The sequence below is a fragment of the Protopterus annectens genome, chromosome 7.part0 (assembly GCF_019279795.1).
Source record: "Protopterus annectens isolate FY-2018-M chromosome 7.part0, PAN1.0, whole genome shotgun sequence".
In the NCBI taxonomy this organism is placed as follows: domain Eukaryota; kingdom Metazoa; phylum Chordata; order Ceratodontiformes; family Protopteridae; genus Protopterus; species Protopterus annectens.
This window is the reverse complement of record NC_056739.1, coordinates 221,365,230-221,385,101: the sequence shown is the minus strand read 5'-3', so window position 1 is coordinate 221,385,101 and position 19,872 is coordinate 221,365,230. Positions and strand designations below refer to the sequence as shown.

At 39.0% G+C, this 19,872-nt stretch overlaps 1 protein-coding gene across 1 annotated transcript in view; it reads right to left on the bottom strand.

Moving 5' to 3' along the window:
• Positions 1 to 19,872, bottom strand: part of BCAS2 (BCAS2 pre-mRNA processing factor) — a 713,255-nt gene that overhangs the window by 640,268 nt on the left and 53,115 nt on the right. Inside the window, exon 2 of the mRNA XM_044076156.1 lies at positions 10,928 to 11,139. Within this exon, the coding sequence (XP_043932091.1) occupies positions 10,928 to 11,139 (212 nt within the window). The remainder of the gene's footprint in view (positions 1 to 10,927; positions 11,140 to 19,872) is intronic.

The following is a 19,872-nucleotide window of genomic DNA, read 5'->3' as shown; positions in this document are numbered from 1 at the left end:
TTTAAATCTAAAAAAAAAAATTCACCGAAACAATGTAGCCGATGACGGTTTAATGCTCAATAATCCACAATACCAATGTTAACATCCACAAGAAGAGTACAAACAACTAAGCGCTGTCGCCAAGGTTAACAAACCAAAGGCATCATCAGAGTTGTTCGTTTACAATGCATTCTCTTTTGAACTGTTCAACAACAATTAGTACCAATTAATCAATTAAAAATTTAAAATAATTTTCATTTTCTTCACATTTATTATCACACTTAAAAGTGAACTTTAAAAAATCAGTTGTCCCATTCAAGTAGTCTATGAATTCATTCACCTGATCGAATTCTCCCTTCCAAAGAATTAAAATATCGTCCAAAAATCTGTTATAACAAACTATATTGGGTGCAAACTTTGAAGTTAGTACAGACATGTTCTCCCTCCTCTTCTTTTTTTATTTGTTGTTTTAGGCCGTTGACCTGTTGGTTTTGATTAATTTGTTTAAATCTATCTTGCACAAAGATTTGATTCTCGGGGTTTGTAAAGACCTAGAAATAAATTATACTCTCTAATCAATGACATATCACTAACTCAGCTGAAAACAGACCCAAACTTGCAGTGAAGCAACACTACAAAATTACGTGTGAATCTACGTAGCAGTCCCACTTAATCCTCCATGACTTCTTTGTAAGGTTCCTAACAACCCGCAATGCCCATGTGCTTTAGCTAACTTGCACCCCCCCAAACAGTACAGGCACTTCCAGCTTCCCAGCCCTGGCCGTCAAGCATCCATAATTCTAACTAAACTCAGATCACCTGTGATGTGATCAGGATGTTAATACGCCATACCAGTGCTTGGAATTTAGTCTGGGCTCTATCCCTCTTTTGCGCTGGCACAAACATTTTCATACCTGCATAATGCAGGCCATTAACTAATATTACATCTTCAGTTCAATACCTTAAAAAAAAAAAAAAAAGCTTTCAGTGTTCCTACCAGAAAGCTCAGAGTACTTGCTAACTTTAAGCTTTAAGTAAACGTGAAAAAACTGATCAATACTAAACAGATGTACACCATCATGAATGTGAAACAAAACTGTACCAGTTTTACTCCATGGTCTCTCTGGAAATGACTATGCAATTTCTTCTCTTGAACATCAGTATGAAAAGCATTGCATAGCACCATTCTGCTAACATTTTATTCTGCTTGTACATATACCATTTCACAATACCTAGGAGAGACTTATCCATTCTTATAATCTTCTCTCCCCTAACTGATCTGGTATAAATCAGTTTACTAATCCCTGAACATAAACCTTTGCAAGCAAATAATCTTGTAAAGTATGGCTGCATTTCGTCCTCGTGGTAATTTTCTGTTCTGGTGATCATCTCGGTCACTTTTTAAAGTAGCCCCATCTCAGATTGCTCTCAGTATACTGTTAGTTTAGTTTTTGTTTTAATCAGTCACAGACAAATGCAGTGTAATCAAATTAACTTCTATTTCATTGCCAAGCAAATCTTTCTGCGCTGCCAAAAAACAAGAATGACTTTGTGTACAAGCTACAGTTATCTTTTTCTTTGAGTTACCTTTCACAACTAACTCTTATTTCTATAAATCACAATGATCTTAGTAATCTTAGCAGTGCAATGTGCAACACCTTCTTAAATATATGGTGCAATGCCTTACAACCATTTCAACTAACACTCTTTTCCAGCAAATATACTAATGGGACTTTTTATTACTATATACTACAGTTAGCATCTCTCACCACAAGCATATATTTTCTGATTGTAAGTAAAGGCTCTGAACCCATATGCCACTGGACTAATCATCAGATTTATTCTGGCTCGCATCTACTTGTAATAGAACTTTAATTGACAAACTGTATCTGTGCTAGTACACCAGTCACCAAGTATTTAAATAACTCCTTCCTACAATATTACTATAGTAGTCATGAAAGCAGAGTTGCTGCATATCCTGCAAAAGTAAACAAATCTTTACTGGAATCTTCCATATACTCCTGAAACAAGTATACTTGTCGCTATTTACAAAGTCCAACTTCTGAAATCCTGATAAAGGCAAGTATGTAAAACCAAAGCAGCACGGTTACATCTGCAAGCTGACATGATTTGCTAAGCAAATAGTGAAATTATCAAAGTGGTATGGACAGAGATGGAGTTAAGGAGCATTTGCAAAAAGTTATGTAAAATGACATTTTTCATGTTTGCATTAATAATGCAAACATACAATGTGATACTGTCATGTTGAGGATGGTGTATTCAAGTAGTGGGTGTTAGTAAAAGAAACAAAAATTACATTAAACCACTATGGATAATGTAAAGATACTGATATATTTTTTTATGATACATATATTTTCATGATAGTATTCATAAAAACTGTGCAAGACCTTTGATACTAACACCTGTTTACAGCTCATTGTCTACTGAAGATCTACCTATTTTATATATCTGCAGCTCACATAATTTACGATATTGTAAATCTATTGTTTTCAGTACAAGATTTTGGAGAAAAGCTTTCAGGGAGTGATTTCCTGGCTTAGAAAACAGAGTCTATATCATAACATTGAAATGTTGTATCATCGAATACAATAACATCGAATTTATAACATCGAAATGTAACAACATTGAAACGTTACAACAGCGAAAACCATCACTTGGAAATTTTATAGTTGGCCACTCTGCATTAGCATATGTGTTTGCACAGTATGTGCAATACGTTGTTTGCTTTCAAAAACCATTAATGAAATAAACACACTACATGTACTATACCTTCCATAGGTATATAGTAGTCCACACATGTTAGTACCCAACATTTGCAGCATGTATAAAAGTAAACGTTGCTTTATACACTCGTACATGTAGCTCTGACTGGATAGCAACATGGCTGCCTCTGCATATCCCGCTGCCCCAGGAATAATTGGTACAGCTTATACCTGTGTAATGTCTCAAAAAAGGATGGAAATGTTACAGGTGGATGAATATTTGTACAATCTAGAGAAGACGTTTAAAAATAAATGTTACTGGTGCTGTAAATTAAAATATGTACAGAAATGTAGAGGTAGGGCTATAACGGAAAAGATAGTAGACGGTGATCTTTTGGTTAAGTCTGTAGGTCACGTACATGCTCCTGATGTAGCTTTAGTGGAATAGTACAGAGCCTGTCATGATCTTAAAGGAAGTGCAAGGTGTAATAAGAGTACACCAGTATTAGTAGTAGACGATATCGTAGCAAGTACATCTGTGCAGAGCATGATGTCATTGCCTTCTAGGCACTCTATGTTACAGCAGGTAAACAGGGTTAGACGGCAAAAGATGCAAACATACAAACCTATTTCCAGAAATATTGCTAATGTAGATACTACTAAATGTACACTAAAGCAGGGAACATTCATTCAGTCATGCAGGGCTGAGCTTCATAGGAATATACATGTAGTGCTGTTCACTACAGTAGAGAATCTACGTGACCTATGTAACGCTACAATTTGGTTTATGGGTGGAATATTCCTCACTACAGGGAAGATGTGTAGACAACTATATAACATTCATGCGTTAGAGGAGATGGCCGACCGTTGCTATTCAGAGTTGATGTTTTCGATGTTATAAGCTTTCGACGTCATTAGATTTCAATGTTACAGATTGGATGTTATTGCATTCGATGATATAACACTTTGATGTTATGATATAGACCCAGAAAACCACATGAAACACAGTTTTATGCTATGCAAATCTCTGCTCTTGGTCTTTATTCCAGCAACAGCCACATCTTATTTCAATAACTTGAAAACAATTCTGAATAAACTTCAAAAGATAAAATACCAGACCGAGAGATGTCAGGAGTGCATGGTTATCCTCAGAAAGGGGCATTTATTACCAGGCTTGTTCATAAATTTGCTTTAACGCTTGTGAAATACCGTTACTCATACTCATCCTTGCACTTGCTGTAAGCCCCGTGAAGCTAAAATGCAGCAACATTTACCTAAGCTCTGAGCTGACAGTTTTTGTCGCTTGAGACTGTGCTGCTCAACCTTCTAAGCACACTGTTTAGAATTATTCTCTTCCAAATAAAAAATGAAAAAATCCCCCAATAAGCATCAAACATGCACAACACTTGTTCCTGGCATCACTGAAACCATTTCTTTAATTTTACAAACTAGTAAGCTTTATTAAAATCCCATGTACCTATACAAATATTAATCTCACCTGGCATCACAACAATAACCATGTTATTCACCCATTAGGTACGCTCAATCCATTTCTTAAACATGCCAGTGCACTCCATTCTGCTCTCAAGGCTCACACCCTGCACCTATGCACTGCCTAAAACACAATACTTTATAAAATGATGGGTTCCTCTATCCAAGATTTTGATCGATTCTCTGTCACATTCTTTGTACCATTTTCTTGCACAGTATTACCTCTGTTGTCCACATTTGAGCAGGTACCACTGATAACACTGCAGGTACCACTGATAACACTGCAGGTACCACTGATAACATTGCAGGACTATCACCAACTCCTGCCAAGAAACTCCAATCAGCAAATAGTCTTTATACTCATGCAGCAAAACCAACATAATGCATGTTCACACTATGAATTCTTTTCACCATACCAAGCATCCGACAAGTCAAAATACCCAAAATAGCTAGTACTTTCATTGCCATCACCCAGAACCCACTCTTATTTTTACATTAACAAATAAGTACTTTATGGCCCAAAGGTTTGACATGATAAACTGAATAAGGAAGCACTCTAAACAACAATCGTTTCCCTTCACTCTATTTTAGATTAGTGTTTCCAATGTTTGAGCAAATTATTCTTTGTTAGTATACTGTCTAAACACCACACTTAATTTGGAGTTTCTGTGCCCAGGATTTTGACTGATCCTCTGTCACATATTCTGTGTGCCACATTATTAACTCTGTTGTGCACACTTTCCATACTTAGCATGCCCACAGACAAGTCATTTTTCATAACTCTCTCTCTATACATATATAAGCACGCACTTCAAGTGAAATGATTTTATGTATTAAACTTTAGCAATTAGTATTAGCCATCATGCTTACAGCCACCCCTTATGACTTTATACAACACTAGCACACTTCTCGGGCTTCTCTGTGAACTTAGTTTGGATCTATTTTGGCTAGTTGTCACCTTTTTGCATACAGCTTTACAAAACTCTAATTCCTATGTGAGCCCTTATCAGTGGAGTAGCCCTGCACATGTCAAAACTGTCATTTAGCATCAAATCTGCCTCTTGCATTACACTTCTGACACCACACAGCACAGTCTCTTATTGATAACTAATATAGCACACCAAATGTGTAGTCTTTGGCTTGGATCAATAATTCAGTTAAACTATGTAAGCTCTTGTGCCCTTGAAGAAAAAATGGGGAGAGGATTATACGGCAGATTTTTCCTCAGTTCAATACTCAGACTTCTGTCTCATCACAACAACACTTCCTCCCTATTAAACACAAACATACTACAAACTGTCAGGACTCCCTCTCAATGCATAGACATGTAGCATATTGTACCTTTTCAGATCCTAAATCTGAATGAGGTTAAATGGCCTATAATTCAAGACATACACTCGTATATTACCTCAGGACTACAAACCTTGAATGCAAAAAATAAATAAATAAAAAATAGCCACCAATGGTAAGATGATGAGTTCCAACTCCAGTCAAATAGGGGAGGAAGTCCATTCCAACCCCCTTACTAACTTAGCAGTATCTGAGGCCACTACACCCAGTCACACAACCCAAGGGTGATCAAAGCCACAGATCTAACCCCAGCCTAGCCTACAAGCAACCCTGTTGCTTCCCAACTCTTCAACATGGGTCAGTGAAACTACTGGAACCATCAAACTGCCCTTAACAACCCGTCAGAATTGAGAGCACCAATGCCAGACCCGTGCACTCGATCAGGTGACAGACATCTAATCTACATCTCCCTATCCAGCCAGCAAATTAACTCCTCCTCAAGTCCCATCCCACGTCTTGATGGTGTTACACCTCCCTCAGAGCCTACACAGTAAACTCTCAGTTAACCAGAACTCAAGCAACTGACAAAAAATATCGAAGAAATACAGTACAATTTTCATATGTTGTACTTTGTTTTCCATCCGCAGAAACATACCTTACATTTTTTAACTTTTAAAAAGGAAGATAGGAATAAATTCCTCTCTCCCCAACCTGAACAAGTCAAACCAAACAAATAGCATAAGGTGAAGTATTAGTCAGGCCTATTTTTAATAGTAACTCTCAAGCAACCAGAAATTACAGTTATCTGTCATCTACCAATCCCCACTAGTGCCGGTTAACTGAGAGTTCATTGTACATACTGTTGAGTCCAATGGCAGGACAGTAATAAATATAACCTCAACACTCAACCTAGCATGTCAGCAAATGGCATGCTTCCTTTTCCCTAACACATAGTGGCATCTGCACCTGCACTCCAACTTCTCATACGATGTTCAAGCCACACAGGTGTATGTGACGTAGGACAAAATGATTTTTATGAACTGCATGTTGACAGTGCAGTATGGGAAGACTATGTTACAGTACCACTCTGACCATGCTCTACAATGCTGCATAATGCCGGACCCTACTTACGTCTACTGCCAAGACACACTGCTAGGTAATGCTAATGCAAACAGCCTCACTGCAACGCTTACCACATCTGCCAACTATCTTTCATGAATCACAGCTCCAAAATTTTAACTGTGGAAAAAAAAATACAGCATTATCATAAGGAATTATAGGTCACATTTAGCAAGAAACACTGATACTAACAGTTCTAGGAGGTTGGAGTCGCATCAAAAAGATGTTGCAAGGTCCATGACCAACAGAAATACAGTGCTGACTGTGAAACCAAATGACCAGAGTCTGATTTGTGGTTCACCTGTTGGAGAAGTCAGACAAAGGGTGGACAATAAGCAACTTTTGCCTCAACCATTTGAGTGTGAGGGTTTGGGGCTACTGATTACAGCCAGGTACTTCCAGGAGGAAATTGATGAGCTTCTTCTAGCTGAAGGCAGACTACTGTTCTCAGTAGGAAAGAGAGGAGGGGTATTCAGTGGGCAAGTCACCAGATATGGTGGTGCAGCTGACATGCTGTATCTTGCCCCAGTTAAAATTTTCCCTCCTCACCTTATAGGTTATGTACGTGGTGCCCCACCCCCCACATACACAATTCTCACCCCCTGAATGGAGGGGCAGTAATATCACAAGGCAAGTCCACAATGGCAAGCTTTCCCTGGAGAGGTAGGGGTCACCTAGCAAACACTTATCGCAGGACTGACTTGGTCCTTCCAGGTAATGGAAGTTAATAAGTTTATGGGCATTAAGCTCATTAGCAAGGACAGCGAGCACTGGGGCAAAAAAAAAAAAAGGATTTTGCAGGTCCTGCTGAACAAAGTCAGTCAAGTTAGGCTTCTTGCTGCTCAGTGTATGCATATCTGCAATATCCCGAGTGCAGCTACAACATATGCCATATAAATACGCATAATCTAGTAACACAGGCTTTAGTATACAGACTGACATTCACATATTACTACCTCACATTTGGTTCTACACACCAATGTAACTTAAAAACCTGCAACTACCCACCCCACCCCCTAGCAACCAATATTTATGCAACTTCAGCTTCGGGTTTACTTGCATGCTTGTTTCATAAACCATTCTGCAAAGATTCAAGTGCATATTTATTTATTTATATTGGTTTACCAGTGTAGTACACTGATCAGTACTGATCAATTTCAGGCTCAGCCCAGGTACACAAATACAAACAAAAATATAAAACTACTTAACATTTATAGGATCACTTTAAACAAATGCCTTCTGAGTTATAAACAAAAGAAAAGGGGGAGGGGACAACCTAACCTAAAACACAGCACCAAAATGTACGCAAACCTTACTTTATTTTATTTTCGAATAATGATCATATGTGCAACAATCCAAAGTGATATTAAAAAAGTGTGAGCAAAGCACCATAGTTAGAGAGACACAAACAGACTGCAAAACCCAAAAGGACAAAAGAAAGTATCAGCAGTGTAAAGTCCACAAAAATCCATCAAGCCAAATACATTCCAAGCATTGCTTCAGAAAGGATAAACAATGTTGCCAAACCGTCAGCACTGCATATAGGACAACCAACCATTTTTTAAATGATTACCGAATGTAAGGAAGGCTTTTTTTTTTTAAAATACTCACTTTGCTAAATTCAGTCAACCCACCACACCTCTCAACCTCTTAATGAAAGAAATCTGGACAAAGCCTAAAATAATGGGGGGACAAAGGCCCAAATAGGGACACATTTTAAATATTGCTTAAATCAACTTAGAAAGTTGCTAGAATAATAGCATTTGTGTTGGCATGCATTTTCCAATGGATATGAAGTGTGAAACTCAAATATATGTCACTACTTAGTGACGTCAATCGTCAGTGATTTGTCAGAAAACCACAAATTTTACAGGCGACAGACCAAAAAGATGAGTTAAAAATCTAGACATTCTGTAAAAATGTGGACAGTTGAGAAGCATGCAATCCACAGCCTCAGAAGCATTGTGCTGCACAAAGTAACAGTGTAGCAACAGATGCTAAAATGGCAATCTGGGCACAAAATTCCAAAGATGGCAAAAACATAACCAGAGGACGTTCAAGCCTAGGATGATTCGACAGGATCTCCACAAGTAGCTGCAAACCTCCAGACTATGACAAACACCATACAGACAAAATACAATAAATTCCATAAAAAAAAAAAAAAATAGTAAACAAGGTTCTGTAGCAGGACAAATGGCCATTTTTGAGATTGACAAAATTAAGAAGCAAGCTCAAACCTCTTCATCTTAAACAATACATACAAAGAGTATCTATCAAACAGAGTAACAATGTCATAATATAAACACTTTTTGTCATTATTTTTCAATCTGACAACAGGTATGACATCATTCAAAGACAGGTCAGTACAACTCAAGAAACAGACTTAGAAAAACTAACTGTTCAGAATATTAGCATGCTCAGAGTCTAAATGCAAAAAATAATGTAAATGAAATTGGGTTAGCACTAAGAAGCCAAACTGCCACAACATATAGGAGTTATCCCCAGGAATAATCTAAAGACTAGGTCCTCTCAACCCTCTACCCATTAAACTTCTTGCCAACCAATATCAAAGTTGTTTTTGGGTTGCTAAACTGAAACAGAACTTAATTGGCAACATTACTAAAAACCAAGATGTGGATAAGCCACAGTGGTGCAGCGGTATCATTGTCACCTCACAGACAAGATGTTCTACCGTTCGATTCTCGGCTGGAGCGCCTTCTGAGTGGAGTGTGCATGTCCTTCCCATGGTCGAGTGGCATTCGAAAGACATGCGTGAATGGGTGTGCCTTTGTTGAAGGTTGGGCATTAGGCTGGCACCTCGACACCATAAAAATCGACTGCCAATCATTAGCGGACCAGAGTTCCGCTGTGGCGACCCCTAAATGGGAAAAGCCAAAAGAAAAATAACAACTAAAAAATAAGATGTGAAAATGGAACCATACCAATGGGCGATTTAAACAGGACAGTTTACTTGAAGCAGAAACTGACCACCAATCCTATTATTTGTGCCAAATGTGTTCTACAAAATGTACCATGAAAATAAATCAAAACTCATGTCTACAATACCACCTAAATGCACTTCTTTTCCAAATTTTTCTTGGGTATTGGGTAACCTAATCTTTACAAACTGCCTACCTTGTGCCCACGTCAGTGATGCATTGTTTATTTAGAATTACTGCCTCACAGTACCAAGTTTTCCAATTTGGTTCTCAGTTGGACGCGCCTTTGAGGTGAAATCCATGTGCCCTACCAGAGTCGGCAGAATTTTCACCTGCTGTTGCAGTCTCCTCCCTTATCTCCTCAAAAGGCATGCCATAAGTGAAATAGAATCATTTGTACTGCATGTAGGCTTGTGCATCATTTGTGGGTATGTATCCTGGAGCAGTCCAGTATCCTAACAAAAATAAGTTACTTAGCTCTGTGCCCAAGCTTCAAGACCTCCCTACCCTATCACCTTAAATAAGGGAAAAAGTGCTTGTACGATTAATAAAATAATAATACCCAAGAATACGCACACCACAATAGGGTGCAGACAAACAGCACCTCATATTTCCATTATGCTTTATCAGGTGGGCAAGGATTCTCATCCTATCTCCCACCATTGTTGTGCAGCACTATGGTAATGGTTTTAGGGAATGGTTAACACACAGACCTAAACTCCCGTTACAAAGAATAACTGGAAGCTGCATGAACAGACATAATGCACACAGTGTTGAGATAATGAAGTGCAATTAACCATCTGTAACAAGAAAGGGGAAAGTGCACTCACAAAAAACATATTACAATGTTGAAATAAACAGGTACTTCCCAGGTGGTTTGTAGGTATGAAAACATCCAACATAAGGGATTCAATAACTGCCTATAGCTGTAAAACAGGAAAAAGTGATGCCAACAGCAGAAAAGGGGAAAAAAGCATGCAGGAGCGGACTTTTGAGTAGAATGTCCCTTAGATTTCGGATAAAAGTCTTCTGCGTTGAGTGCTGATGACATTATACGTAGATTTGTACTGGTTAACAGTGCAAGCTGCTTTGTAAAACGGAGCAGTACTGGTGGCACTAAGAAAACTCTCAAGTGCATTAAAACATGTTCTCCTACTCATAAAGATCTTTAGTTACATGCCAGAAGCCAATAAGCACCGATAACTATAAAAGTAAACTATTATTCAGGTTAATGATCTACACTAATAACTTACTAAAGATACTTAAAAAAAATCATAACATGCCAGAATATGTACGCAATTTATTTATGTAATAATTAATTCTCTGTGCATATGCGCTGTTCGAGACAAAATCTCCGCAGTTTTGATTAAACAATCAGATGCTTACCGCCTCTCTAACTCCAGGAGCATCATAACCTTGATCAAAATAAGGAAGCGCATCCACAACCACTTCCCCAGCAACTAAGATAGTCCCGCCATGTTTGTTGCTGTAACTTCTAACACCAGTGTGTCTACAGAACAGCAAGCCCTGAAAGCAATAGATGAGCCCCACCCCTCCGCTACCGCCATATTGTGGATGGCAGACCAGACCAGAAGTAGATTACTTGACATTCAACGTTACTTGTTATTTTTCGGAGTTTTTTTAATTTTATAAATAATAATAATTGCATATATTAAGTTACTGTTTTCTGTACACGGTGTTGGTACCTCGTTTTAAACAAATAAAGTTGTGTGGATTTATTTTCTGTATAGTGATTAAGGAATGTTTTTCAAGGCAAGACATTCAAAAGTGCAATATAGTTTAGGAGGCTTTGCGAAATAGATGTTTTATGGAAGACTAGACTGAAGACATTCGCTGTAAAATGTCTACCTCACAAAAAAAAAATAGAATGGTAGGTAGTATCATAGCCGCTTTTAGGCACCGGCGAGCCATGCCGACGCTGGGGGGCTATTTTGTAACATGTTTGTCAAACCAACACAACATAGTAGAGCAGTCTTATGTACTTAATAACTAGGTGGGTAACAACAGCTCTTATTTATATCTCCTTTAAATTTAAAAAATATCTTTAGTGATAGTAACTGTTTTTCAAGTAATAGGCTTCACAATTTCATAAAATTGTTTTACCACGACTGACATAGTGCCTTTGACTTAGGGATTCTCTCCACTAAAACTAACATCAAAGCCAGCTTTAGTCACCAACAATACCCCATGGCTGCAGGGGGCCCCATTAATTAACCAAAGCTATGTTGGGGCAAAACAAAACCTGGCAGTGGGTGGGGAAAATGAGGAGAAAAAAAAGATTATTTATTTTCTGATTAGGCTCTTTATCGAAAACATGGTTGTGATATGACCCTATTAAGATGAAGCCGATAATCAGTGAATGAACATGAACGAGGGTAATCGATGAATGAACATGAATGAGGTAAATGCAAGAGATCAGTAGCCCAGTGTGACCAGTCTCAGTACATACCGTGGATTTAAGAACTGATGCTTCTAATTTTCAGGGGTGTTTTTCTGTTTTATGGAGTTTTACAAATACTGGCAGAACACCATATATTATAACTCTCATCATCTTCTTTGTGCAAGAATTATTGGCAAAAATAATAGCAGAATAAAGACTCAAGAACCCACATAGTCAAAATAGGAGAAGCTACCTCAAGTAGTAGACCCGTAACAAGAGGCATACCCCAGGGATCAGTTTGGGCCTCTGTTATTTGGGATATACTTTTCTGAGTTGCAGACCAAAAGCAATGGGCTATGGCTGACCAAGTTTGCAGATGATTGCAAGCTGGGTGCTGTCATCAATTTCCACAGTTATGTGGACATCCTCCAAGAGGGTCTTACCCAAACAAATGACTGGTGCCAGAAACATGGCCTCAGGCTGAATACCAAAAAATGCATCATCACCCCGTTTGGGGAGAATGACGTCCCCACAAATTATCACATTAATAACAACATCCTAAGCACGCAATCAGTTGTGAGGGATTTGGGCATCCAAGTTGATAGCAAACTAACTTTTGACCACCATGTTGCTTCTGATGTACGGAAAGCTTTCTACATGGCCCACTTTATAAGTAAGGGTATCATCCATTGACAAAGAGGTCATAATATCCCTGTATTCTTCCCTTATAAGGCCCATTATTCAGTACAATGCTCCTTTTAGCATGTACCTCGCCAAGCACATGCAGCAGCTGGACAGACCACAGAGGTTCCTCACCAGGAGAATCCAGGGCCTCAAACATCTATCCTACACTAAGAGGCTAAAAGCCCTGTCCCTCCAATCAGTTTCATACAGACTCCTCAGAGGTGACCTTTGTCTGGCATACAAAGCAATCAGACCCCGCCTTGATGGGACTGCTGCATATCCGCAAGTCAAGCTCCACTCGAGTAACCCGCATGCACAACCTCAACCTGGTCTGTGACATCAATAAGACTTGTTGGCAGGACAGATTTGTGTGCCAGAGACACCCCCATCTGTGGAACATACTGCCACTCCACGTCAAGCAGAGTACCTCATTATGCCTTTTTAAGCGCAACTTGGATAACTGAATGGGAAACAGAAAATACACCCTTGGGATTCCACCTGTGTCCCTGTTGGACTGGGTCGTCGGGTGCTGATTTGACTAAATATGGGCTAAATACTTGGCTAGGCTTATAAAGGCCTCAGAGCCAATAACCTAGTAACTTCCTATGATCCTATGAAACATTTTTAAAACAGTGCTCTAGTTCAGCTCCCGATTGAAATGTTGGCACTAGAAATGCTGAATGCAGAAAAGACCAAAAACCAGAAGAAGAGTGAATCTCAAAAATTGCTATTCTCCTTGAAACTTCTTTTGGCGTGGGGGCAAGCTCCCCTGCACCTCTCGAACTTATATCTACCAACTCCGAGAACACCATACTTTGGACAAAAGTGAATATTCTGAGAAATACCATTTTGGAACTTTATATATGTAAGTCCATTCTTTCAACCATTCGGCCTCCATGTTTTGGGAATCACTATTGTTGGTACCGACATTTCAAATGGTTACCCTCTAGTTCACTTAAAAAGTTAGTAGAACAACACATTTTTTATCAACATGCATTCTTTGGACAATAAGAATTATGGAACTCTGATGTCTGGATTTATTGACTGTCTATAATCCTGATTGATTTATCAGCAAGTCAAACATTTTACAAAGTACAGAGCAACATTTTGAGGCAAAATAGGGGACATTCTGTAAAATCAGAAACAATGACAGGTATAACTTACTCCTCAATGGGGTAAATAAAAAATACTTATACCTCCTATTCTTTGAAGACTGCTAAACAGCAATCACAAATCTGGTGTGGCCATACCAATGTTGCAACTGCTTGCTGAAATCTATTCAACATGTGTGTGTGTGTGTGTGTGTGTGTGTGTGTGTGTGTGTGTGTGTGTGTGTGTGTGTGTGTGTGTGTGTGTGTGTGTGTGTGTGTGTGTGTGTGTGTGTGTGTGTGTGTGTGTCTGTCTGTGAGTGTCTCTGTTAAAGTGCAAGAGTAACAAGCCGGCTATAATTTAACTTTCTAACACAATCATCATCAGCATTGCCACTACACTTGTTTGAGAGGAGGGGACTTTTCTGCAGTGTATTTAAGAGTAGCTAGCTGGCCATATTTTCTTTTACTTAACATCATAAACATAGATCTTACACATACATAGTTATCTTTGGCGATTTGGCAGAAAGAGGATATGTGCGAAAGTAACTGTTTATTGCCACTGTGGTGCAATGAGCAGAACTGCCATTTCACAGTGCTTGCTCTGGTGGAGTCTGTCTCTGTATGCATCTATATATCTGTTCTAATAAACCCCAGCACCTCAAAAACATGCAGCAGGCTAAATGGAATTCCTCCAGTTTCCATGAAAGTGAATGTGCAGAGAGTGTGTGTGGATATGTGTGTGCGTGCATGTGTGTGTGTAAAAATATCAATGATTTATATATATATATATATATATATATATATATATATATATATATATATATATATATATATATATATATATATATATATATGTCTACTTCATATGACTGAAAGCTCATATGCTTGACAACCATTTGACTGACACCAAAACACTAAAAGCTCAAAACACCTAAAGCTCATATGATCAACACTTATAACATCGACATATGAAATCCAAAGCATTATGCCCTTTCTCCACTGTAGAGCGACCCTGGAGTAGGAATAAATAGTTAGGGGGGTGTGAGGGGTGAAGCCCCCCACATATGTCATAAATTTTAAACATACATTTGGATACTTTTAACGGAATTGACTATATTCATGCAAATAATGTGGGGGGTTATGCCCCCCACCCCCCCAATATGGGGGCTGTGCCACACACACACACACACACACCCTAATTATTTATTCCTACTCCAGGGTCATGCTACAGTGGGGAAAGGGCATAATGCTTTGGATTTCATATGTTGATGTTATGAGTGTTAATCATATGAGTTTTATGTGTTTTGAGCATTCAGTGTTTTGGTGTCAGTGTTATGGCTGTCGATCATATGAAGTAGACCTATATACATATATATATATATATATATATATATATATATATATATATATTTATACACACACACACACACACACACACACACACACACACACACAAAACACAGTAATGCCAGGTATATTCTTAACTCTTCCAGGTAGCAATAAAAAATGTAGTTAATAAATCATTTTTTTATAGACACACTCCTCTTAAATTATTGTTTTCCCTGTCTATTTATTCCATCAGCAACAATGTTTTTTATTTCTTATCTAAATGTAACCTTACTTTGTATTTGTCTTTGATTTATTGTTAACTTTCTAGATATCTCTGTAACCTGCATTTTAAGTGTTACTAAACTTTTTGTAACATGGAGCTTTTCTCCCTGGGCCTCTGCTGAAAATGGATATGTATCCAGTCGGACTTTCCCGGTTAACAAATGTAAAATAAAATAAAAAAAAAAGTAATTACATCTCAAAAGTTAGGCATATAATACATCACAGAATATTCAGACATTCAGAGCTTTAGGGAGTCTGGTGGCCCCTGCATCCAGGACTATATAATTGGATTTTGACATGGGTTTATTTGTGACTTCTGCCTCAGTTGCTCCCATTCTAAAACCAGTCCTGCTCATAGGTGAGTAGAGAAGGTTGCTGCAGTTTAGTTTGGGCTGGGGATGTTGTGGCCATTACTTCAATTTCATCTCAATCAAACCTTAGAGGTGTGCACAGGAGGTCATTTTAGGTTGTTTTGGATGCTAGGGACAGTCTTGTCACTGTTTCTTTTACTTTTCTCACAGACCTCAGAGGTGTGTGAAGAGTGTTACTTTAGCTTGTGTCGAGACAGTGTATGGTCTAGGAATAACAAAGTGGATTACATTACTGTAATCATTTTTTTCACAGTCCTCACAACCACATATCAGGCTCCTATGCAACTGGCTACCTTTAGGGAGTAGTGGTGAGCTGTAAGGAGCCATGCTATGTATATGACAACATGTAGGGACACATTCAGGAGTCTAAATCACGTGTGTTTGTTTGCAACTGGGGTTTTCCAGTATAGTGCTTTATTGCAGGATGATGCAAGTCTATAGAAATCAGTAAAATCATTACAAATATTTTTTTTCACAGGAAAGTTCCCCATCACTGAGTTCTACAAGGAGCACCCATGTGAATTATAACCCTAAAGGTCCTCTCCTATCTCCTGGTATTCAGCAAAGCAAAGATTAAGCCTGCTACCTCCCAGGAAAACCCTTGCCACAGTGTATGTTTACCTATAAACTAAACTATACTGTTTTGTGTAGTCATACAGCTCTGCCCTATCTGGTATGCTCACTTGCCTGTAGCTAGGTTGCTGCCTACATTACCAGGCTTCTAGTCCCTAGTCCACCCTTACTAGATACCTTACTGACATTAGTTGTTCACATACATGGTGAATTAGCCAAACGTTACATTAAATACAGAAACAAGCTCAGTTAGGCAGTTCTGTCAGTCAGTAAAAGCTTACCTGCCACATACTACCCAACTGATAGTTTTTGAGCACAACTGCAGCCTTGTGGTCTGACCAGTCTGTAACCCGACCTCACTGACGTCACAGCCAAGGTAACATAGTATGGCTGTCTGGCCTGGCACCATTTTCAAAATGTTAGCGTGCTACTAGCAAGGTGATCTAGGTCCCGGTGTGGTGTGCATACCAAGTAAGGTTTTTATTATCAGTTGCTAGGATCTTTATTACTAAAACTGCCGCTAGTCTATAATTTCAATGTTTTCAACTGTTAATATCTGTTTTGCTGGAACTTCAGATTGTCTATCTTAGCAGATGTATGTATCACTGTTACCTGTACTACGGACTTAGCTATGTTATGGTTGTTACACACCTAGAGTGGGAAATGTCTGTTTGTTAATGTTATCTCTGGCCGTAATCCTAGTGAGTTTGTACTTGTTGCACCATTCAAACGGGTGTCCAGAGGGTATAATGACTAGTTTTTGATCCAGCTATTTAGAGTTAGTAAATACCAAAGAAAGACAATGGCTGTATAGGTGCTACACTCAACAGTGTGCTACACCAACAGCTACCCTGTTGCTTATTTACTTGTTTGCGCACAGGCTACATATCACTAACAGGACCGCTGAGCATCTGAAGGACTTAGTGCATGTATTCAGTGTAGAATACCGGGTGTGCTCTACTGCACAGAATAATTCCTTCAGTTAGGAACGCTGTGTTACAGGAGCGGTTACTTTAGATCTCCGTTTACACATAAGTGGAGCTGTACTGCTAAAGTGCGTTCTTCAGGCATGAAATGCAAAAGTGCTTAGTTCAGGACATATTTGTTTTGTGTCACACTACTACATTGCACACCTCGGGAATGTCTCACAAAGGTGTTTAGATTAAGAAGCTGTTTCCATTACATTGTACTGCATACACACTAAACACAGGGTCTGTTTGCTAAGGTGATTAGCTTAAGGATTAGTGCATTATGTTCTCCTAAGTGCACAGCTCAGGGTTACTTTCCATAGGTGCTCTTATAAGGATTTTATAAGGAAATAAACAGACCCTAATGGGCACACTGTGCCGCTGAAGACCACAGCTTAGGAACTAGATACATAAGTGATCTGCTCATAGGACACTCGCATCTCTTGTGGGTTCACTTTACTGTGAAAGCATATTGCTTCTGAGTCTGTTGAAAAGTCGCATTCTGTTCCACATTGGAGCAGGTATTACTCAGGAGACACTAGAATCAGCAGAGTGTAGACCTGCTGATGTTTTTTAATACTTTTATACCGCTCCTGCCTACCAAATACTACATGTAGAACACAGCCTAGGCCCCATGTGCCTGTAACAAACAGCGGGATGAGAGAATGCTATGTAGTTAGTTATTTAATGAAGGTACAGCCTTAGCCTTACCATAATGGACTAAGTATGACATTACCTACATTACATTCACCTTTCTACATTCAGAATATCTCTCAAATGCTTAGATCTTGCAACTGAGGCAAACATGTTCTGAGAGCCGTTACGCAGTTAAAAGAACGCTGAAATAAATGCTGTTGTGGTTTACATATGATTAACTGTGTAACTATCTCTGCTATTTAACATTTTATATCTGCTGTTTTATCAATGCTGTACTGCTGCTATGTTGTTGATGTTAACATGGTTCTAGGGGTATAAGTTACAGTCATGTTGTATAATGGTACATTATTCTGTCTCTATATATTCTAACTGAGATACTCTTCCCTGTTCCTTCCCTCACTTGCTACCACCCCCACACCCACTACTTAAACCTCCTATCTATTAAATATACAACCTCTAACTACATGACTGCTTAACTATTTTTTTTATTTCTCCCCATTTTCAGTTCCCCATCACTGAGTTCTACAAGGAGCACCCACGGGAATTATAACCCTAAAGGTCCTCTCCTATCTCCTGGTATTCAGCAAACAAAGATTAAGCCTGCTACCTCCCAGGAAAACCCTTGCCACAGTGTATGTTTATCTATAATCTAAACTAAACTGTTTTGTGTAGTCCTACAGCTCTGCCCTATCTGGTATGCTCACTTGCTAGTAGCTAGGTTGCTGCCTACATTACCAGGCTTCTAGTCCCTACTCCACCCTTACTAGATACCTTACTGACATTAGTTGTTCACATACATGGTAAATTAGCCAAACGTTAAATTAAATGTAGAAACAAGCTCAGTGAGGCAGTTCCGTCAGTCAGTAAAAGCTTACCTGCCACATACTACCCAACTGATAGTTTTTGAGCACAACTGCAGCCTCATGGCCTGAACCCACTCCGTTCGCTCACTTTGTTTGTTCACTCTGCTCCCCTACCCTACCCCCAAATTTCACCCACCCCCACTGCACCTGAACTTATACTTTAAACTAACCACTCCCACCTCTCAACTGCCATTCCCCTTCACACATACACACACCTACCACTTACACTCTAATTGTCTATACCCAATTCAACATCTCACATATAGTTACACACTTGCATTACTATGACAGCACTACATCACACTTTTCTACTTACCACATCCACAGCTCTTCTACTGCTGTTATACACCCTCACAGCATATAATACCTCCCTGCACTATATCACATACACTCCCAAACATACTTCCAACTTGCAAACACCTAGACACACATTTTTTCCTCTTTTAACCCCAGCCCTCCTCCACACAACCATTACAGATTATTATACCCTAAAACTTCTCCCACTACAGCCTAAATCTCACCATACAAATAGGTTCACCAAACTGCTATTTAAGCTCTCCAAACTCTATCACTACCTACACAAACAACTAACTCTAGTAGGAGACATACATCCCAACCTCGGTCCCACCTGCACTCAACCCACACCACACCTTTCCAACCATCCAACACTACCCCCTCTACACCAACCAAACCTGTCTATCTCACACCAAAGATCTAAAGTATCCCTTCTCCTGATCAACATTAATGTTAGAGGCATAGCCAAAAAAACTCACAATCTACATGCTTTGTTATCCCACTACTCCCCAGATATAGTAACATTAACTGAAACCTGGCTTAAACCCCACACCAACAGTAATGAGATCACACCCCCAGGCTACAACATCCTATGTAAAGAAAGAACCAATAAAAAAGGAGGAGGCATAGCAATCTTATACAAAGAGCACCTCTCACTACAGCTTCACAACTCCTCAGTCCCACACATAGATAATGCAGAGATAATTATAGCTAAATTAAGCATTAACTCTAGCAAACCCTCAACATTATAGGAGGTTACATACCACCTGGTGACAACACTTCTAGTGTTGAACACCTACTACACTGGTACTCCAATC